The sequence below is a fragment of the Oculina patagonica genome, chromosome 14 (assembly GCF_052425735.1).
Source record: "Oculina patagonica isolate OP01 chromosome 14, crgOcupat, whole genome shotgun sequence".
In the NCBI taxonomy this organism is placed as follows: Eukaryota; Metazoa; Cnidaria; class Anthozoa; order Scleractinia; family Oculinidae; genus Oculina; species Oculina patagonica.
In genome coordinates, this window is record NC_135771.1 from 3,772,006 (window position 1) to 3,795,367 (window position 23,362).

General features: G+C 38.1%; 1 protein-coding gene across 1 annotated transcript; it reads left to right on the top strand.

Moving 5' to 3' along the window:
* Positions 1-205: 205 nt before the first annotated feature.
* On the top strand, positions 206-20,258 carry LOC144639075 (uncharacterized). Its single transcript, XM_078498332.1, has 11 exons — positions 206-298; positions 2,514-2,606; positions 3,738-3,982; positions 6,221-6,517; positions 10,227-10,242; positions 10,368-10,427; positions 13,169-13,210; positions 14,161-14,253; positions 17,893-18,125; positions 19,520-19,813; positions 20,120-20,258. The coding sequence occupies exons 2-11, from the start codon at positions 2,555-2,557 to the stop codon at positions 20,138-20,140; spliced, it is 1,353 nt and encodes a 450-aa protein (XP_078354458.1). The 5' UTR covers positions 206-298; positions 2,514-2,554; the 3' UTR covers positions 20,141-20,258.
* The last annotated feature ends 3,104 nt before the right edge of the window (positions 20,259-23,362 follow it).

The window sequence follows — 23,362 nt, forward strand, 5'->3', positions numbered from 1 at the left end:
TTTATTTACTGGTCCTCTAGTGTGGCAGTTGCTATCAGGTTATTTCTGGGGCTAGGGGCATTGTTCCTGTTGTTTGTTCTATTGTTCTCTCGAAGGGAACGAGCCATTCATGTGGGACCTTGAGAGAGAGCTGCTACCCAAGCCCCTAGGCAGCCAATAACCTTATTTGAGATGTTATCAATAAGTATCAGAAAGACCACATTTTAGCATATCCCTGACTATCACTTGATTTAAATAGGCGTCCTCAAGATAGGATCACTTACGCCAGTACGCTGTATCATTGCCAGAGAAAAATCGGGTAAGATCAGTTTAAGTCCCAAAGTTAGTTTTCAAATTTGGTTCTTAGCACGATCTTAACTTAGCATATCAGGGCCGACCCAACTGTAAATAATTAGAATCGTGGAAAATGCGAAAACCGATGCGCAATTTTTATTTAAAAAGGTATTCAGATTAGGTGTTGTTGTTTTTAATCAAATCAGTTTTCATCGTTTGCAGTAACATAAGTTTTCTTTCACATCGCCTTACCTTACCTTTATTTAAACACGATTGTCTTTTTACAGTTCAGAGAAGCTTTTAGGGGGTGTTTTCCCGATCGAATTAGAATTTGGAAGTAGTGGGTTTTTTCACAGTCGCTATTAATAATTGATACTGGAAACGGCGAGAGTGAAATTTTGAACGTTCTCCTTTTGACGCCATACACAGTGGCAGAAAGTTAAGTTACGTTTGTAGTTTGCTTCTTTTAATGCCACCTGGGATGTTATTTTCTTCAGGAGGTCGCTAATTCGGTTGGGAATCACAATAGCTCATACACGTGTAATTTGTTCGCTTGACACTTTAAAAAAGAATTCCCGGTATAATAATCAAACATGACTCGCGTTGCCAGAATTTTATAATGATAACACTGACAAATTAAAAAAAAGAGAAGAAAACATTCATCCGTTTCTATTTTATAACCTATATGATATGAAAATTTATGATCAAGCAGCCACGTTAGATCTGAATTCTTGTCAAGGCAATCACCGTTGTCACGGTTGGAAACTAAATGCATTTTTAAACTTGGCAAAGTGAATACAAAACAAATGGCATCTCTAAATGTATTTTTCTTTCTAAATAACGACGGAACTTAAAGAATTGAAAGTAGTCTTAGGCCGGGTTAGGCTGAGGGCGCGGGAGACAACTGACACATCTGTTTGAAAATTTCGTTTGTAAACCTTGCTTTGAAAACATCTGCGTGTACTTAGTCATTGTTACTTGGCTTTGTTTAGAGCAGTTTTTATAAGGTAGAGTTTTTTTTTTTTTTTTTTTTTTTTTTATTGAGTGTCTTAAAACCAAAACCAAAGTAATTACTCTGGCCAACCACAAAGGACACAGACAATCGAGTGAACCAATCAAAACTCGAAGCAAATACATGTAGCTGGCACGAAGCGCGGGAAAACGTGCGTGAGCGAGTCACGATTGGTTTTGGTTTAACTCCTGATTGGGGAAGTGGCGCGAAATCTTTAAGCCAATCACTAAGCGTAGCAATTCAAAACCAAAGCAAACGCAATTAACTTTCGACACTCAAGTGAAAAGCGCTCTAACGGGAATTCTAAAGAAGATTTTGTCTTCAGGAGCTTTTGCCCAAGCCAAACTGAAAAAGCGAACGAGAATGTTTTACTGGAGTGTTCATAAGGGTGGGATTAGTCACTGCGTAGCACCACTTGCTTGAATATAAATTTTAAAAAAAACAACAGACAAATTGTAATTGTATTTCGCTTTTGCTCAAAAGCAGATGACTCTCGTTTTGTAAAACCAATTTACATTCGTAAAAAGAAATCCTATGAAATTTACATTATTTTTAAAGTTATGACGGTACAAAAACTTAATGTCGTCATAGTTTTTTTTCAGTAACGCGAATTTTAACAAATCCATGCTATAGATTTTGCTTCTAAACGCACTCTACCCGTGATGTTGATTTAAACGGAGAAAAATGTAAGCTGTGTGAGTTTTTATGGTTTTTGTGTTCTTGTCACGTGACTTACCAAATATGGTCATGACTACCGGAAATGAAGGAAATCTTCAATAGAACAAACATGATCAAACACTAAACCCAGGATACTAAGGGCGCCCAAGATATGATGGTTAGAAGCCATCCATAACAGCCATACAACAGATACTTTACGAAGTTCGAATCACTTTGGTCTGTTTTTGTCGGTATGTTGGCGGAATTGTCGCAAAAACAAGCAATGGAACGAAACTTCTTAGAAAAATTGGCATAAAAACCAATATCTACTGTCCGTTGTAGCGAAACTATACCACAAAAAGTAGTGCGGGGGATTTGGATTTCAACGAAAATAGTGGTGGACTGACGGATTTGGGCAAATAATAGCACGAATCGGCGGATTTGCGTACCCCTATTCACCTCCCCCACCCCCCTTCATTAAGAAAGAAGTTAATCACCTAATACTTTTAAGGAAAATTAACGCATGAGGGACACTGATTAACTGCTTACTATTTTCTGATTATTGTTAAAGATTCAGTTAGACTGCTTCACAAGTTCAAGTTACAACGAAAGATGTTGCGTTTGTTGGCTCTTTGTCTCTTTGCAGTGCTGTTTTGTAGCACAGGTAAGCGTTGATGCGTGTTTTTACAGTGTAACAGCCACGGACGTTACAGTTTTAACACACATCTATTTCCTAACACCTTCGATAACAGCTTCCCAACTCACAAGTAATCAAAATATAATTTCTCCGCACGATACAAACATATGTATAAATATAGCCGATTAATACTGACGGGAAATGAGAAAATACGAAACTATCAAATGAAAACAATAATATAATGGCCAGGCCATTTACTAGGTTGATATGTGACACGCGTCCTGCATACTGCTAGGATCAGCAATGTCGAAAGTATCAAGTGTGTAATAAATAATAAAAGATGGTGAAATAAATTTAGGCTCGAAGAATAAATGAAAAATAAATAAGTAACAAGAATAATCTCGTTTTGGTTGCTCACCAAATTCTTAGAACTACAGTTTGAAAAAATGCATGTCAATCAACAAGACAAAAAAGATAGCGATAGTCCCAACTTTTTGACCGTGCACAAAGTTAAATAGAGATTTTCTAGCATTGATTCCTTTCCACGAATGTTTGACAAAATAGACTGGAACAAATTATCAAACAAAGACAACACATAGGTTGTTTACCATTCAACAGAAAAACCAGTTGGTCGACGGTTGAAGTAAATGGACAGGTCAAATCCCGAGTGGAAATTTCCACAGGAATGCGCTCGTTCCATTTCCACGGCTGTTCCCTGTTCCTTGTGTGTGTGTGTGTGTGGTTTTCCGGTCTTTTCCACATGAAGAACCACTCTCAGAAAGCGTATATTACTCAGATTACTCACCGTATTGGGGCGAGGGATCACCAACACACTATGACATAAAAGAAGAGACATATCAGGCGCCAAAAACCCACGTGCTCCGCACTGAAACATTTGCGATACCATCTTTTATCACCTTGGGAGCCTCGCGATCAAAGGCGATCCAAGCCAAAAGGCCTGAAACTGATAAAAATTAGAAAATGAAACGCACATTTTCCATTCGGAAATTCCGTTTAGAAATTTGGGACTACCTTTCAAGAAACCCCGTTTTTCCGTGGAAATTTCCGTTCGGGAAGAAAAAGATAGTCTTCACATTTACATTCAAACCGAAATTTCCAGATTTTTGGGGTATATAGTAAACCTTATATTATTCTCAGCTGTGTTTACAGAGGGAAAAATACACGTGCTCACGGTTTCGGAAGGCGAGGAGATGTCACTAGACTGCGGCTCAAACTTTATCTATATTCTGAGAGCGAAGTATGGATTCCCTGAAAAGCAATGCTTTGCTGGTCGTTCAGTGGAGGTAGCTGTGTACGAGTGTCAGGGGCAGCATAGATGCACTCTGTACGCTGAAAACTCCGCATTTGGAGATCCGTGCGATGGTGTCACAAAGAAACTGGAGGTGGGCTCTATAAACGTAATTATATACAGCATTTTTCGAGCATTTGAGTCCTGATTTAAGCTCGTTAAACTTAATTAAATACAGCATTTTTCGAGCATTTGAGTCCTGATTTAAGCTCGTTAAACTTAATTAAATACAGCATTTTTCGAGCATTTGAGTCCTGATTTAAGCTCGTTAAACTTAATTAAATACAGCATTTTTCGAGCATTTGAGTCCTGATTTAAGCTCGTTAAACTTAATTAAATACAGCATTTTTCGAGCATTTGAGTCCTGATTTAAGCTCGTTAAACTTAATTAAATACAGCATTTTTTGATCATTTGAACCCTGATTTGAGATCAATTAACTTAATTGTTGCACCAGATTTTGTTTCCTTAACCTCTCGGGCAAAATAATCGGAATTGCAAAATGGCATCATAAGAGTAAAAACAGAAACGCTGTTGCTAAAAATCGGGTATTGAGGATGAACTCAACTTGAAATAGTACCCTTAACTGGGCAGAATACGAAAAGAATCGCTAAGTCTGAACAGAATATGCACAGAAAATGATATTTTTATGAGCACTGCTGCTGGCAGAAATGGCTAGTTTACGAGTAGAATTTTTCAACCAAAAAAAAGATCAGCGAACGTTAACCAAAGCACGAATAAAACTGAAAAAACAAAGGATGAAATCAGTACATATTAGCCGCTTTTTAAGACGTTAAAGACGTCTGGTATAAAAACGGGACGCATTTAGTAGACGGCTTTTCAGAAAAAATAAATAATAAATAAAATAAAAGACTGGGTTTTACACTCGGAGGACACTGGACACGAAGACGTTAAAGCCATCAGACGTTAAAGGCGTCTGTCTTATTTACCGTTTTTAAGCGATGACGTGAAACTGATGACGTCATCGCTTTAATGCGGGCACCCGATCGACAGGATCTGTTTAGCTCAATCGAACAGAAATCAAGTTTAACTTAATAACAAGAAATCGCCGCGTAGAACACAAAAGCAAAATACTCCCGTGCAGTAAGAATGGAACACTACAATGTATAAACGAAAGAGACTAATCATATTCGATGAGTTCTGGTAGATTTAGAGGACAGAAATTTCTTATTTCTTTTAATAAACAGGACCACACAGGGCCGCTGTGAGCGAGATGCCGTTTGACCTTAAGCTTGCTCGCGTGTGTCGTATATGTTGTTCATCGGGAGTCACGCTACAATATAACGTAACCTTTGTTGCAATTGAGGCAACAAAGGGAAATGTAAAAAATAAAAATAATAATAATAAAATATCAGGATCCGTTTAGCGCAATCGAACAGAAATCAAGTTTAACTTAATTACAAGAAATCGCTGCGTAGAACACAAAAGCAAAATACTCCCGTGCAGTTAGAATGGAACACTTCAATGTATAAACGAAAGAGACTAAATTTTATATGATGGGATCTATTAGGTTTAGTAGACAGAAATTTGTAATTCTTAGAAGATACAGGGCTGCTGTGAGCAAGAGACCGTTTGACCTTTCTCGCAGCTTAAAAGCTACAATTAAGCTAGCTCCCGCGTATCTATCGCAAGTCACGCTATAATATAACGTAATCTTTGTTGAGACAACAGGGAAATCTAAAAAAAAATATATATATATAAAATAAAATAAAATATTACTGTTGTACTATTGAGCAAATCTACGAAGAAAATGTATTTTTAACTTTGCATCCTTGAGCTGTAAAATCATAACTACTGAATTTTTTGAATTCCATCAGATCCTAACTATGCTATTTATACAAATTATCACTAACATTGCTTCTTAGGTTTAAAATATGTAAGCTGCAGTTTGATAACAGTCTTAATCACGCACAAGGCGTCAGCTACTTTTATTTACGTTAAGTTTTTGACAAATTTCCTCAGAAAATTATGTAAGACCCCTTGTGAAACGTCATCGCTTCTGCATGTATTGCATGCCGTTTATTATACTAGTTAACGGCGTCCCGTTTTTGTACTAGACGCCTTTAACGTCTGAGAAGTTAAAGCTGTCCGTTAAGAGCGTCGTTCAGACGCTCTTACAAAAACACATTAAAGCAGTCAGACGTTTAAGGCGTCTGCCTTATTTACCATTTTTATACTAGACGTTAAAGTCGTCTCGAGACAGTTTGAACGTCTCAGACGGCTTTAACTTCAATTCTTTAGCATTAAAACGGCCATTGTATATAAAAAAGCCAAATAATAAAACTGAGAAGTTTTCGCATTGCCTTGCAACAGGTTCACTACTGGTGTATGAGTACACTGCCTTCTCAAGGCTTCCTGGTGCGGGCTTGCGAAGGTGAAGTACTTGAGATCAGTTGCCCAGCGATTATCAACATCATTTCGGCGAACTACGGCCGTACGACTGGTGGACATATCTGTAGCGGTGGTGACGTATCAAACACAAACTGCGGAGCTGCGGAGTCCATTGACATAGTTAGAAGCGCGTGCCAATCAGAGCAGGAATGCTCTTTAAAGGCATCAGGCGACGTATTTCGCCGCGATCCTTGTGCTGGCATAACCAAGTATCTGGAGGTAAGGATTATTCAGAGCAGAAGTTTTTCAGACTGGTTTATATTTCCGAAGAAATCGAAGACGCGAAGATCGCCGCAGAAAAAACGAAAATCTCAAGATTGAAGCGTAGATCTGAATTGACCGAAATGCGCGTGATCAAATTAATCACTCAGATATAAATCAAAAAACTGTCAAAACCAGTAAACACTGCAGGAAATATCTGTAATTTCTGAATTTAGTATTTGAACACGAAAAAAACGAACGAAGATAAAACGAAGATTTACAAAAAAAAAAAAAGAACAGTCATAGGCGTACGGGCGCCTTCGCACCTGAGGGGGCGGAGACCTTTTTGCCCGAAAAAAAAAATATATATGCGTTGAAAGCGAATATAGAGGCATACAAAAAATAGACCACAAAATGTGTATTGAAATTGTTGTGTACAAACCTATTTCTTCAGAAATATTTTATTTATTCACTCTGGTTCAGCAAAATCTAAAGTATTTTTGGGAGTCAATTTGCATTGTTTTTGCCCCACTTGAAAGTTATACAAAGGCGTTTGAAACATTCATTCATTTTCCACTCACTTCAAAAGGATTGCAACTTAATCAAACTGAGGGGTCACGCCGAATTTGCGAGAGAAATCGAACATGATTATAGCAATTTGTGAGAGAAAACGAAAGCAGAAAAATGAGAAATTTAGACTTTTGAACAACAAAGTTTGGCATATTTCCAATACTTTTTCTGCTGATGTAATTTGTTTTGAACGTAATAATAAGATTTGTCGGCTTATTTTTTATTTTTTCTCTAGGCTTTTTGCCCGAATTCGGTACATTTTGCACTGGGGGGGAACACTGGGGGGGGGCTGCAGCCCCCCTCGCCCCCTGCCTCGTACGCCTATGAGAACAGTTAAGAAGAAAACTAAGCCCGTGGGTACCCATAGAGAGGTTCACAGTTTAGTATGCATTTCTCCCCTCATTCCAAAATTTTGTGGTGAGTTCAAGGACCGGTACCTGTAAGAGGAAATTAAAGGGGATAGGTCACGGTATTTTAGGTTATTCTATTTATTTTTGTTAAATAAGAGCTGTAAACTTCAAATTGGCAGAGCAAATTTTATTTATTGGCAAAATCAAGGCCACATAAAAAAAGGATGATTATCGAGCATTGTAAATGACACTTTCAAACAAACTGAGATAAACTTGAAAAAAGTCGGCCGACGTTTTTTAAGATAACCCGAACGCAATCCGTTTTAATCTTCTCGAATTTTGCCCATCCATGCCCCTTTTTGGCCTTTCTGTGTTATTCTACAGTTTTAAGCCGTTATTATGACATTTCAGTTAATTCTATGACCAGATGGTCAGTGCCGAAATTGCCTAAAATTGCGTGATATAGCCCTTTTAAATTCCGAGATAGCAATCTTGCGTCATGTCCGTTCCAAATAAATATCGATTCGTAACTAAAAAATTAAATGGTAGTGGTTTTGCACTTAGCTTCACATCTCTTTTAGATAGCTAGCTTACAGGCATGCCACTGAAACAGAGGAAACAAATATTTTAAATGAACAGGAGGCAGTTTAAAACCCCAACTAGCAGTAGACGGGCCAGTTGGCTATATACAAAGCGTGACCGAGGATTTGAACTCGGGACGACAAAAAACAAATCCAGCTTGTGGCAGGGTGAAGGGCTTAAATCTGGGACCTCCGGATTACAACAGCAGCACCCTAAACGCTCGGCCATGCTTTTTGGCAGGAATTGTTCCCTTCGAAGAGATTTTAAAGGAGATATACTTCCCACCTCTTTTTCTCCCCAGAATTTAATAAACCTAATTGTCCAATTTATATCATTTTGCAACAGGTTAGATACGAATGTTTGGAGTGACACAACATGGTCCGCAGTGCGTCAAAAGCCTTGCAGTTTAAACAAAATGATCAAGTGTAGCTGTAGAGTTTCTTTGAAGAGATCATTAAACTTCTTATTGACGCTGATTATTGTCTCTCCTTTCTATTAGTATTTGCTTACTTTCCAACCTATTGCAAATCCGCAGAGGCCACCAGTTTTCCACCAATTTATCTCGTCCCCAGAGACGACGTTACCCTTGTCCTGCTGAAGGGGCGTGGACCCTGGAAACGTGATTGCCAGTTTATCTGAAAAGTGCGCGGAAATATTCTCTTTTAAGATAAACGCGCATGTATTGGTGATAGAGAAATATATAGTGCCCGGTCAGCTTTAGGCATAGAAAAATTCTGCTGGTAGAATTTCGAATCAAAAGGCACACATGAAATACTGCTTCAACACGTTTGAAACAGAACACATACTGAGGATTTTTTTCTGCTCAATCAGGAGCCAGCATTTGCAGAGCCGTTTGGAAATGGTCTGGAGAGACTCGTTTCCCAGGGGCTCTTTCCGCCCTTCTTGAAAACTTTCGCCGCTTCGAGTTTTTCTGGGTTTACTTCGTTTCGCCCCGACCAACTGCTCCTGGGTCTCCGAGGATGGGCCTGGAGGGGATTAGAAATTTAAAGCACACCACTCAGTTATAGTCATTCTCGTCCCCATAGCCCTTTCGTTTCTTTTAGCCAGCTGAGCCTTGGCACGAGGAAACGAAGGGCTGGATTTCCAGTCCTAGATTCTAGGACTTCCGGTCTTCATGTATGCAGTCACGACGTTTCAAAGGAATGTATGAGATAGTCGTTACGTTTTCGACTTCCGTTTAGGAACTCTTTGTTCCAAACAGCCAATCAAAATAATTTGAATTAATTCAAAAATCCTGTGTCCCCAGAGCCCTCCGTTTTCTCGTGCAAAGTCGGCTAAGAGAAACGAAAGGGCTATGGGGACGAGAATGAGCAATAGTTTGTTGGTCAATATAACGGTATTAAGATGTTGGAATGCTATTAGTTGATTCAATGTCATCCATATTGCAAAAGGCGGCTACCTTGCGCGAAAGCTTAAATTATACGAGGTCTAAATGGACTAAAGACTGCACTTTTAAAATCAAAGACCATTGATATTTAGTGCATTGTAATTTGTATTTCTATACTTTGTATACCCCGGGTGTATACTCCGTGGGCCCGGGCACTGGTTTTTCGACAATGATTTTAAAACGATACGCCGTACACTTTGAATGAAATAAATTGAAAATTAAAAGCGTCAAAGTTCCGGTCTCATTTCTTAAAAAAAAAAAACAGAGAAGTGTCTAGGCCTGAAACTTTGTACGAAGGGAACCTTTGTTCATAATAAAAATATCATGGAATGAAACAGCTCTGTGATCATAAGGTTTGAGATTTTGTTATAGCTCGGCCGGGTGCGAAAACTTTTCGGGACCTTCGAGAAACGGGCCCCAAGGAACTGACAAATTTATCGTTGAAGATTAAGGAGGGGGGGTGAATAAGTTCGAGGATCGACGGATTTGGCCTTAAAAAGCACACGGATTGTGGATTTTTGCGATACATTGAGCGGATTCGCGGATTTCGAAAGTAGAGCGGATCGCGGATTAGCTGAGAATTTTTGACCGGATTCCGGACTCTTCATGTCAGAAAGTTCGGATCGTGGATAAGCAAAGTTCGAATCACTTTGGTCGGTCTTCGTCGGCATGTTGACGAATTGTCGAAAAAACAAGCAATGAAGCATGAAGCCCTCGGAAGCTTTATTTTGCTGGTCCTCTAGTGTAGCAGTTTCTATTGTTTATTTTTAGGGCTAGGGGAATTGTTCCTGTTGTTTGTTCTATTGTTCTCTCGAAGGAAACGAGCCATTCATGTAAGACCTTGCGAGGACTGCTACCCGAGCCCCTAGGCAGCCAATAACCTAATTCGTGATGTTATCAATAAATGTCAGAAAGACCACATTTTAGCATATCCCTGACTATCACTTGATTTAAATAGGCGTCCTCAAGATAGGATCACTTACGCCAGTACGCTGTATCATTGCCAGAGAAAAATCGGGTAAGATCAGTTTAAGTCCCAAAGTTAGTTTTCAAATTTGTTTCTTAGCAGGGCCTTAACGTAGCTCATCAGGACTGTAAATAATTCGAATCATATAAAATGCGAAAGGCGATACGCAATTTTTATTTAAAGAGGTTTTTATTAGGTATCGTCGTTTTTAATTAAATCAGCTTTATCGTTTGAAGTTCTACTCTAGATCGTTGATGCTGTAACAGAAATTTTCTCTCACCTAACCTTACCTTTACTTTAACACGGTTGTCTTTTTAAAGCTCAGAGAAGCTTGTGGGGCCGTGTTTCCCGATCGAATTAGAATTTAGAAGTAGTCCCTTGGTAGTGGGTTTTTTCACAGTCGCTATTAATTGATACTGGAAACCGCAAGAGTGAAATTTTGATCGTTCTCCTTTAGATGCCACATACACAGATGCAGAAAGTCAAGTTAAGTTTGTGGTTCGCTTCTTTTTAAGGTTGTTATTTTCTTCAGGAGGTCGCTAATCATGGCACAATAGCTCATACACGTGTAATTTGTTCGCTCGACACTTTAAAAAAAAAAATTCCCGGTATAATAATCTAACATAACTCGTGTTGCCAGAATTTTATAATGATAGCACTGACAAATTAAAAAAAAGATAGGAAAACATTCATCCGTTTCTATTTTATAACCTATATGATATGAAAATTTATGATCAAGCAGCCACGTTAGATCTGAATTCTTGTCAAGGCAATCACCGTTGTCACGGTTGGAAACTAAATGAATTTTTAAACTTGGCAAAGTGAATACAAAACAAATGGCATCTCTAAATGTATTTTTCTTTCTAAATAACGACGGAACTTAAAGAATTGAAAGTAGTCTTAGGCCGGGTTAGGCTGAGGGCGCGGGAGACAACTGACACATCTGTTTGAAAATTTCGTTTGTAAACCTTGCTTTGAAAACATCTGCGTGTACTGAGTCGTTGTTACTTGGTTTCGTTTAGAGCAGTTTTCAATATTGAGTGTCGTAAAACCAAAACCAAAGTAATTACTCTGGCCAATCACAAAGGACACAGACAATTCAGTGAACCAATCAAAACTCGAAGCAAATACATGTAGCTGGCACGAAGCGCGGGAAAACGTGCGTGAGCGAGTCACGATTGGTTTTGGTTTTACTCCTGATTGGCTGAGAAAGTGGCGCGAAATCTTTAAGCCAATCACTAAGCGTAGCAATTCAAAACCAAAGCAAACGCAATTAATTTTCGACACTCAAGTAAAAAGCGCTCTAACGGGAATTCTAAAGAAGATTTTGTCTTCAGGAGCTTTTGCCCAAGCCAAACTGAAAAAGCGAACGAGAATGTTTTATTGGAGTGTTCATTAAGTGGGATTAGTCACTGCGTAGCACCACTTGCTTGAATATAAATTAAAAAAAAAAGCAGATGACTCTCGTTTTGTAAAACCAATTTAAATTCATAAAAAGAAATCCTTTGAAATTTACATTATTTTTAAAGTTTTGCGTTACAAAAACTTAATAACGTCATAGTTCTTTTCAGTAACGCGAATTTCAACAAATCCATGCTATAGATTTTGCTTCTAAACGCACTCTACCCGTGATGTTGATTTAAACGGAGAAAAATGTAAGCTGTGTGAGTTTTTATGGTTTTTGTGTTCTGGTCACGTGACTTACCAAATATGGTCATGACTACCGGAAATGAAGGAAATCTTTAATAGAACAAACATGATCAAACACTAAACCCAGGATACCGTAATGATTCGATTTAGCGCCCTCCTTCAAATAAGCGCCCCCTTCCGAATAAACGCCCCCCTTCGAATGTGTTTTTGTAAATAAGCGCCCCTATTCCAATAAGCGCCCCCATTCTAATTAAAGCCCCCGTTCTTATAAGCACCCCTATTCTAATAAGTGCCCATATTGTGGATAACTGCCCATACTGAAGTCATTGACGTCAACTAGATAAACTCCTGTCCGTTCGCCGTACAGTTCATGTATATATTTACTGCTAAAATGAACAATTATTTTAAAAGTAACTGAACTTTAAACAAATTAAATAAGCGCCCTGTCCCGAATAAGCGCCCTGTCTCGAATAAGCGCCCTCCCTCGAGGTGCCAAAAGTAAATAAGCGCCCCGGGCGCTAAATCGAATCATTACGGTACTAAGGGCGCCCAAGATATGATGGTTAGACGCCATCCATAACAGCCATACAACAGATACTTTACGAAGTTCGAATCACTTGGATTGGGATTGGATTGGGGGAGGGGGGTAAATAGGTTCGAGGATCGACGGATTTGGCCTTTAAAAGAGCACGAATTGTGGATTTTTAGCGATACATTGAGCGGATTTGCAGATTTCGAAAGTAGAGCGGATCACGGATTAACTGAGAATTTTATGTCTTTATGTCTTTTTTTTATGTCAGGAAGTTCGGATCGAGGATAAACGAAGTTCGAATCGCTTTGGTTGGTCTTCGTCGTTATGTTGGCGAATTGTCGAAAAAACAAGCAATGTAGCACGCAGCTCTCGGAAGCTTTATTTACTGGTCCTCTAGTGTAGCAGTTTCTATTGTTATTTCTGGGGCTAGGGGCATTGTTCCTGTTGTTTGTTCTATTGTTCTCTCGAAGGAAACGAGCCATTCATGTAAGACCTTGCGAGGACTGCTACCCGAGCCCCTAGGCAGCCAATAACCTAATTCTAGATGTTACCAATAAGTATCAGAAAGACCACATTTTAGCATATCCCCGCTATCACTTGATTTAAATAGGCGTCCTCAAGATAGGATCACTTACGCCAGTACGAAGAACTCAGCTAAGATCAGTTTAACTCCCAAAGTTAGTTTTCAAATTTGTTTCTTAGCACGGCCTTAACGTGACAAATCAGGGCCGACCCAACTGTTAATAATGCGAATCGTGGAAAATGCGAAAGCCTATGCGCAATTTTTATTTTAAAACTTACGTGTCAAGGTGTCGTTGTTTTTAATTAAATCAGCCTTCATCGTTTGCAGTTTTAAAGTTTATAGAAGCTTTTAGTGCCGTGTTTTTCCGATCGATTTAGAATTTGGAAGTAGTGTTTTTCGACAGTCGCTATTAATTGATACTGAAAACCGCGAGAGTGAAATTTTGAACGGTCTCCTATAGCTAAAGACGCCACATACACAGATGCAGAAAGTCAAGCTACGTCTGTAGTTCGTTCGGGTTGTTATTTTCTTCACGAGGTCGCTATATAATAAACAAACATGACTCGCGTTACTAGAATTTTATTATGATAACACTAACAAATAAAAAAACATAGGAAAGAAAGCATCCATCCATTTCTATTTTATAAACTATATGATATGAAAATTCATGATCAAGAGGCCACGTTGGTTCTGAATTCTTGTCAAGGCAATCACCGTTGTCACGGTCGGAAACTTTATGAATTTTTAAACTTGGCAAAGTGAATACAAAACAAATAATACCTTTAAATGTATTTTTCTTTCTTAATTACGACGGAAATTAAAGGAGCTCAGTGTCACGGAGATTTCGCAGAATTTTTGGTATAAAATGTTCTGAAATAAGTGGTAGGCAACTTTACCCATGAAAAATATTATCTTTGAACATTTAACTAAAGATATAATTTTTTTTCGGGGATAGAAATCAAACTTTGGCTATAAATATCGATTTGTTTGAAGAAAGAAGTTAATCACATAATACTTGTAAGGAAAATTAACACATGAGGGACACTTTAATTAAATGCTTATTTTCTGATAATTATTAAAGATTCAGTTAGACTGCTTCACAAGTTCAAGACAAAGAAAAATGTTGCGTTTGTTGGCTCTTTGTCTCTTTGCAGTGCTGTTTGGTAGCACAGGTAAGCTTTGATTCGTATTTTACTGTAATCTATTTTCCATGCCCAGTGCAATAGCCACGGACTTGACCAGTTTTAACACACATCTATTCCCTAACACCTTCGATAACAGCTTCCTAACTCCCAAGTAGGGAGTAGCTAAATCATATTTTCTTTGGTCCTAAGACCACAAGTGATCAAAATATCATTTCTTCGTACGATACAAACATATGCTTAAATAGAGCCTATTAATACTGACGGGAAATGAGAACATACGAAACTATCAAATGAAAATAAAAATAATAAAGATGGAATGTTTATTTGTCACGAGCATGGGACAAAAAAACATTCTGAGTCCCCGACGGGCGACGGGAATCGAATCGAACGCATGACCTCCCAGAATACCGGTTGGGCGCTCTAACCAACTGAGCTACGAGAGACTCGTGGTGAGCTGGGCCATTTACTAGCTTGATAAGAGACACGCATCCTGCATACTGCCAAAGTCAGCAATGTCGAAAGCATCAAGTGTGTAATATATAATAAAATATGGCTCAAGTGAGTTTAGGAATGGGTCAAGCTAAATTTTGGAGGGGGGGGGGGGGGTGGTCTAATCTAAAAGCTATTTAAGTTTTCGCTTATAATCTTGCATAAAATGAAATGTTTGTACGAAATGTTTCAGTTTTTGGTTTAAAGGTCATTCCTGCTTGGTCACGTGACATACCACACCCAATTATTGATATTAATTTCAAACCAAATTACGAGAACTTGCAAATATAATTATTGACTAATTTTGATTTCTGCGAATGGCTCTAACTACCAAGTATAGAGAACTAATCGGGGATTTACAAATTTAATTCTTTTGTTTCAATTACAACGTCTTTCCTTTGGAGAGGGACTGGGACTAGGCCTTTCTCGATTATGCTAGTAAAACTGGCATTTAATGCTACTAGAAATTCTCGCATAAAGCCAAAAAAAATGCTAAAATAATGCCTGTTTTCTTTAAAAAATGCCACTTAAATTCCAAAGAATGCTTTGTTTTATTTCAAACAAAACGTATAAACTCTTACATTATATGCTCAAAATAACAACAGGTGATACTTATTAATTGTTTGTTTATAAAACCTGGGCCAGAATTAAAACTTTTCCAGCCAACAGCAACTAAAAAGTCATATTTGAAGCACTACCATGGTCTATCTTGCAAGTTCGTGGCCGACGCCATCTTGGCTGGGCAAGAGAAAGAGTTACCCGCTGGCCGCTGACCACCCATACTTTTTTTCCGTTGGTGTACACACACAAGTAACACAATGCACAAACAGTCGAAACAGACAGAAAACAATCAAATTAAGTAATCAATATTGTGAAACTTTAGGATTATTTATTTTCCTTCTGAGTTCTGAGTGCTGAAATCTGGATCACAGTCATGACAAATGACAGAAAATGCTAGCAATTCTTTTTCAAGAAAAAACGAAAAAAAATGCTCGTTTTCCCAAAAAATGCCGAAAAAAATGCTAGCATAATCGAGAAAGGCCTAACTGGGACTAGGCAAAATAGGAAATATTGAAGAAATAATAAACATTTTTCAGAATCCCCGTTTAGCAGGACGTTTGACTAGGTGAGGTAAAGATTTTAAGAGAGAAAACGAGAGTTTTCTTGTACATCCACTTCCCGTTACTTAAATACACATATAATTTTTGAGTCTAATGCTTGCGTGCGCTTTGCGCATGCGCATTAGACTCTTTGTTATATGAAAAAAAGCTGTTAGCAATCCCAAGGGAATGGTTCGGGATCGATAATCGTTCGCTGTAATGTAGAAAACAATGATCAGCTGCAAGAACGGACTCCGTACGGACACGCACGATTAGTTTCAATTAAAAACAGCCAATCAGCGACACGTGTTCCCACGCATAATTAAAAGTTCTTTCTCAAGTCACGATTATTCAACACTTGAACAGGACGAAATAATTTTCCAGTTAAGACATTTGTAAGCTTTTTGTGAAAATAAATCTTCGTTTTCAGTTCAGTTAAGCACTTGTGTTTTCGTCTTGCTTAAAAAGCAAGACGTCTTTGAGAAAAAAATATTTCGACGGCGACTCGCGTTTATTTACACAATGCGACCAAATCAGTTATTTTGTTTTAAAAAATAGAAAACTTTACCTCGGTTTTTGTATTTAAGTCATTCGAATTTTGACCAATTTTTTCTTTACAGTGCAAACAAAGACCTTCAAAAATAAAAGATGTACATGGATAAATGTAAATCAAGTTACGCGACTAAATCAAAATGCGTTTGTTTGGCCGCTTTGCAGTATTACACTGTCCCGGCCTTTGCCATACACTGAAATCGAATTTCATGCTTTTACGACTCTCAGAGATCTTAAGTTCTTCTTACAGCTAGAAAAATCATAAAATGGTTACATTGATATGGAAGTGATGATTCGCGAAATTTGTACATCATGATAAACAGTCTTCGCTCCTGTGTATGGTAGCTCGATAATAATTGCCTAGTTTCCAGCGTTCAAAAGGTCATCATTATATTGACGTGAGCATTTACACCCGTTTTTAGGAAAATCTGTCACTAAGTGCTTACAGTACAATGGAGTAACAGTCACTATTTCAAGTGCTTTTATTGCAAAATCTGTTTCAAGAGTCATCATCAAAATGGTGAAAAATCTGAAAGAAAACGATGTGAAGTTCTTCAACCCTTGTTGTAATGAACATGCTTTTTGTAAATCGTCACGCAATCTTGTCCAAATGTTTAATCGTTTCTGCTTTTACGGACAATACGGAAGAAGTAACATCAACTCCTGTTCATACTTTAAATTTTGTGAAGCATATAACATTTATGACTGTTTCGTTTTCATCCATAATCATCCACGATGCCCCTAGCTTGCTATAAGCATTTTAAATTAAACTCCCGAACACAAACCTCTAACCAATTTTAACCGGCTTACGAAAACCGCGCAATCTGTATCACTATGCCATACGGCATTAGACTCATGTCACCCTTGGTGACCTATTTTTACAGTTGTTGGCGTGGTCAGTCACGTGACCACCTGAAGCTGAGCCAATCATTAGAAAATTTCATTTCATATACAATAAAACAAAAAGACGCAACGTTTTTAAGGAAAAGAATAAATCAAGAAGAAATGATCAAAACGTCGCATTAAAACAAGAACCATGCCTTAATTCACGTGAGGGTGAAATAAATTTTAGCCTCGGAGAATAAATGAAAGTAAATAAGTAACAAAAATAATCTCGTTTTGGCTGCTCACCAAATTATTCGAAAAAATACATGTCAATCAACAAGACAAATTTTAAAAAAGCTTGCGATATTTAGTCCCAACTTTTTAACTGTGCACAAAGATAAATAGAGATGTTATAGCACTGATCGCTTTCCACGAATTTTTAACAAAATAGATTGGAACATATTTACAAACAAAGACATCACTTAGGGACGGATCATTATTTTTTGGGAAAGGGGGGTGGGATATGAAAAATACTGAAAAAGTTGTTTGCAGGGCCCAGATAGACAAAATAAATTGTTTGCATACACAATATGTATAACAAAGATGCATAAACTAAAAAAAGTTTGCAGAGGAAAAATTTTTATAACCGCCCTCAAAGAAAATAATGGTCCGTCCCTTATATTATTCTCTGTATTTATAGAGGGAAAACCTGACGTGGTCACGGTTTCGGAAGGCGAGGAGATGTCACTAGACTGCGGCACAAACTTCATTCATATTGTGAGCGCGGCGTATGGATTCCCTGAAAAGCAGTGCTTTGCTGGTCGTTCAGTGGAGGTAGCTATGTACGAGTGTCAGGGGCAGCATAGATGCACTCTGTACGCTGAAAACTCCGCATTTGGAGATCCGTGCGATGGTGTCACAAAGAATCTGGCGGTGAGCTCTATAAACTTAATTATAAACAGCATTTTTTGAGCATTTGAACCCTGATTTGAGCTCTATAAACTTAATTATAAACAGCATTTTTTGAGCATTTGAACCCTGATTTGAGCTCTGTAAACTGAATTATATACAGCATTTTTGAGCATTTGAACCCTGATTTGAGCTCTGTAAACTGAATTATATACAGCATTTTTGAGCCTTGATTGAAGTTCTGTAAACTGTTTGTCATTCATTTCTGTTGTTTGCATGGTCAAGTTCCTTAAAATGCTGATGGTGACACTAAAAAATATATGGAATAATATGCTTCTCTGAGAATTTTGAGAGTTTTCAATTTTTGTTTTGTGACTTATTTAAACTTAAGAGATTTGTATGGAGAAAGTCACCCTAGCCTGCCTAGCCTCGTTTTCATGTTTTGGCCATACACTGATTAACTTTCACTTTGTCTTTAAGTTTAAGTAATTTAAATTTGGTGACAAATGATTCTTCTGGGATCCGAAATTTCAATTTTTTCTCTCGGGCAAAATAATCAAAATTTCAAAATGGCAACATAAGAGTAAAAACAGATACGCTGTTGCTGAAAATCTGGTATAACTTGAATTACCTTTAACTGGGCAGAATATGGGCAGTATAGCTATACCGTAGAATTCCGGTTATAAGCCCTGGGCTTATACAACTTCGTAAGGGTTTTTGGGTGGGCTTATAAGCGGAGGGGCTTATATTCGGGAGGGCTTATAAGCGGAAGGAAAAAAACGTTTCGAAACGAGCCTCGAGAGTGTTGATCGAAATACGTTTTTAAGTTAAAAACGCACAAAAAAGCAACATTTAGCCCTGTTCAGTACTGTCATCCGGTAGAGGGGGGCTTATATCCGGGGGGGCTTATAACCGGATGTATTTTTTTGTTTCCAGGTTGATGGGCCTATAACCGGGGGGCTTATAAGCGGGGGGGCTTATAACCGGAATTTTACGGTAATCTTGTACAAAACTGTTGAAACACAAATCTCCACTAATTTAGGTAACAGAGTTCAGTTTTGCTCCCCCCCCTCCCATCCCTCCCCCCATTTCAATGTTGTTAATGCTGTAGAGTTTTCAAAACAAAGCCTGTCGAACCGCAAACCTCAAGAAAAATGCGTGAAATGCGTTTGTTTCAACCAGTTTTGTCCAAGATTGTAGGTCTGAGCAGAATGTGCACAAAAAATGAATTTTTATGAGCACTGCTGCTGGCAAAAATGGCTAGTTTACCGGCACAATTTTTCAACCAATAAAAAAATCAGAAAACGAAAAAAACCAAAGCACAAATAAAACTGAAGAGACAAAGGATGAAATTAGTAAAGATTTTATAAAAAAAGCAAAAAATAAAACTGAGAGGTTTTTGCATTGCCTCGCAACAGGTTGACTACTCATGTGTGAGTACACCGCCTTTTCAAGGCTTCCTGGTGCGGACTTGCGAAGATGAAGTACTTGATATCAGTTGCCCAACGAATATCAACATCATTTCGGCGAACTACGGCCGTACGACTGGTGAACAAATCTGTAATGGTGATGACGTATCAAACACAAACTGCGGAGCTGCGGAGTCCATTGACATCGTAAGAACCGAGTGCCAAGGGAAACAGGAATGCTCATTGAAGGCATCAAACGACGTATTTGGCGACCCTTGTGATGGCATAACAAAGTATCTGGAGGTAAGGATCATTTAGAGCAGGAGTTTTTCAGTTTTGACAGTTTTGTATGCTCCCCTTTCACTCATTCTCCTCTCTAACCAAAATCTTGTGGTGAGTTCAAGCCTGTAAGGGGAAAGTAAATTTCGATGATAGCAATCGTGCGTCATGTCAGGTCCAAATAAACTTATCGATGCGTAATGGATTCCTAATACTTTTTGGTAGGATTCTTTCCCTTTGAAGAGATTTTATAGGAGATATATTTCCAGCCCCTTTTTCTCCCCAGAATTTAATAAAACTAATTGTCCAATTTATATCATTTTGCAACAGGTTAGATACGAATGTGAGTGACCGTGACAACATGGCCTGCAGTGCGTCAAAAACCTGAAAGTTGATTAAAAAAGAAATGATCAAATGTAGCTTGTAGAGTTTCCTTGAAGAGATCATTAAACTTCTTATTGACGCTGGTTATTGTCTCTGCCTCTATTAGTATTTGCTTTAGTTCTAAAGCTACTTGCTTTCCAATTACCTATCCCAATCCGCAGAGGCCGCCAGTTAATCTGAAATGTGCGCAGAGATATTCTCTTTCAAGTTAAACGCGCAGATATTGCTAAAAGGGAAATAAATAGCGCCCGGTCAGCGATAGGCATGGATAAATTCTGCCGGTAGAATTTCGAATCAAAAGGCACGCATGAAAAAAAAACGCTTTAACACAATTGGCTACTGATTTGCGAAAAAAAGCACTTAGTTTTAAACTCATCTGATACATGACACATACTGCTATATATTTCTATGATAAAAGAATTTACACGTAGATGTGACAGGAAAGATTTTAAAAACAAAAGCTTTTTAACAAGAAAGAGTAACGATCCAATTATATTGACCAGTGTCTTCTACTTCCTGTACGATTGAACACTTTCTAATGCGGGAGAAAAGAACGAAGTTCGATTTCTAAAATATTCATATGGGAGTGATCACGAAGCTGTTACTGAGAATCAAAACAGCTGTGTTTCCATGCCATTTCTAGCTCTTCCTTTCTCGTGATTGTTTTCATAACAAAAAGGTTGCTTAAAATAAGTTAAATTACATTCTCGTCCCCAGAGGCCGCGATCCTTCTGGTCAGCACCCGGGATCGAGACCTCTGGCCGGCTCCAATTTCAAGTCCGCGAATCGCGGACTTCCGGTCCTTCTGCGCAAGCTCAGACAGTTTTCAAAATGGCGGACCAAAAAGAAAAGAATTATGAAGCTTTGAAGGTCTTTGAAACAGTTAGCGGTCAAGAGCAAAGATGTGTTAGCGATGGCGAATCATTGATTTATCAACTTTTTCCTCCGGTACTGAATTTATGGAAGATCGTCCGCGAGAAAGTCTACTGTGGCAGTTATTTTACCGTTAAATGTACCGATTTGCGATCACAAAATTATCAGCACTTTACGCAGCTTTACGTCTGCACGAGAGATGATGGCAGAGATGACGCATAATCGATGTTGTTGACTGACTACCATAAGAAGAAAAAAAAAACGCTTTTAAGCAAAAGGTACGAGGGATTGTTGTGGATGAAGTTTATCTCGCAATCGATTGGTAAGCAGTTTTTATGTAGTAATTTTATTGTTTTTAAAATCTGTAAGCTTACTTTAGCTAGGTTTTTCTCCAGTCGATTGAGAGTGAACAACAGAAAGTTAAAGGGCTAAATAAAATGCAGAAAATGTTATTGAATGCGTCTTTTGTCTTTATTATTATCCATTCCAGCATAATTATGTCAAGGATTCAGCTGATAAATGTGTGATTCCAGGAAAAAACATTTCTGCAAGGAATTATATAAATTTATCATAGGAAGCTAGAGTGAATATTCCATGGATATTTTTTCCCAGCTAGATTTTACTTGGACTACTTGGAGAACTGGGAAGCCCCTCTTTCAGGAATATGTAGCCTGGCCCATAACTTCTAACTTCCAAGTTTGAAGTTGTGAGATATTTAGGAAGTTAAATTCAAAGTGGAAAATTCATGCAAATTGTTGGGCATGGTTATTATTAAATGGCATTGACTCGGCAATCAAACTTGAAAAAAATGCAGTAGGTTTGATTATAAAATTCAGTCCCACCAATTATATGTTATGTGCCAGGTATAAATAGGTTTTGCACTCCTATTTTGTTACACATAATGTGCATGCTGGCAATTTTAGTCTACACACAGAGATCATTTATTTTCCCCAGTATACTATATGTACATCCCATCATCCATATATTCCTCTAATCGTTATTATATCAATGGGCTTGTTTATGTCAGTTTTGTTGTTTGAATTAAGACCAATTTTAGGTCAGCATATTCCAAGCTTGAAATGGTTCCCTCACAAGTATCTTTCTCAACACTTCACTGCTTGGTTTAGCTACTGCTAGAAAGGCAATGTAGAAAAAAAAATCGAAAAATAACTGGGCATGATTGCCATAGAGACTAACAAAACGCCTGGAAAAGGATAGTCCCCCTTTATTTAGCCTCTTCAAGGTCTACAAAAATAGAATCAAACATTTATTATTAAATATGTGGAAAGAAAACACTTAACAAAGGTATACGTATACATTTATGAACTGGACTCTGTTCTTAAATTAATTAATCAATGTACACTACATTGACAAGGAAGTGATCAATTTGGGGCTCACACTATACAAAGCTATACTGAACTGAACTTTAATTCCCTCACAGCTTTTTACAAAAAAAACTAAATGACAACCTTCATGTGTTCATGTTTACAATTAACTGTGGCCTCTGCTTGTTAATATAATGGTCCTGTAAACAAAAAGTAGCTTCATTTATACAGTGTGAGCTGTGGTTACTCCTTCAGGCATCCACCATACAAACTCATGAAAATTATGAAAGCAGGTAAACCATATGCTTGGAGTGTGGGACTTGTAAAATAGTGGAGCTGCAATTACTCTCCATGCAGAGCAATGTTGATAACTTTCAGTTCTTAAATTTAGTACACGGTTCAGGATTTCACAGATCAAAATTGAAAGGAGATTTCTTCACATATTTTTGGAGGCAATTTTCAAGAGGGACTGCTGAAGCATATTCACTCCTGCTCTTACTTGTATGGCTACAGCTGGTATAATAGTCCATTTTACAGTTGCATGCCAAGTGACCTGGCCTTTGAATGGTAGTGAGGCTGGAGGTGACCTTGCATTGTACAAACCTCTTGCTTTTTCATGTAATGCAAACTTGCTCAGAAAAACTTGATTTACACGACAAAAGCAGTAAGGTCTGTATCAAAACAAGGTGACCTCCAGCCTCACTTCCATTCAAAGGCCAGGTCACTGAGCAGACAACTGTAAAATGGTATATTGTGCAAGATGCATAGGTTGCGGTGTCTGACATTTGCGGACTGCAGACTTTCACCCTGGTTAGCCTACTTCACACTACGGTTAGCCTACTATTTACTCCGGTTAGCTTTAATAGCACTTTATGGTTAGCCTGTTTATGGAAATGGTAACATGATATATTCTCTTTGTCTGCAATCTGCAAATGTCATGGACACTACACAGGTTATGCTCACTGCTGGTGTAAATGATAGAGGATGTTGA

Bases quoted from the DNA above. Each gene is read 5' to 3' on its own strand.
- LOC144639075 (XM_078498332.1), top strand. From the start codon at position 2,555: ATGTTGCGTTTGTTGGCTCTTTGTCTCTTTGCAGTGCTGTTTTGTAGC. The intron at 13,211-14,160 runs AGCTAAGATCAG...GATAATTATTAA, and splicing joins TACGCCAGTACGAAGAACTC to AGATTCAGTTAGACTGCTTC. The intron at 19,814-20,119 runs GTAAGGATCATT...ATTTTGCAACAG, and splicing joins GCATAACAAAGTATCTGGAG to GTTAGATACGAATGTGAGTG.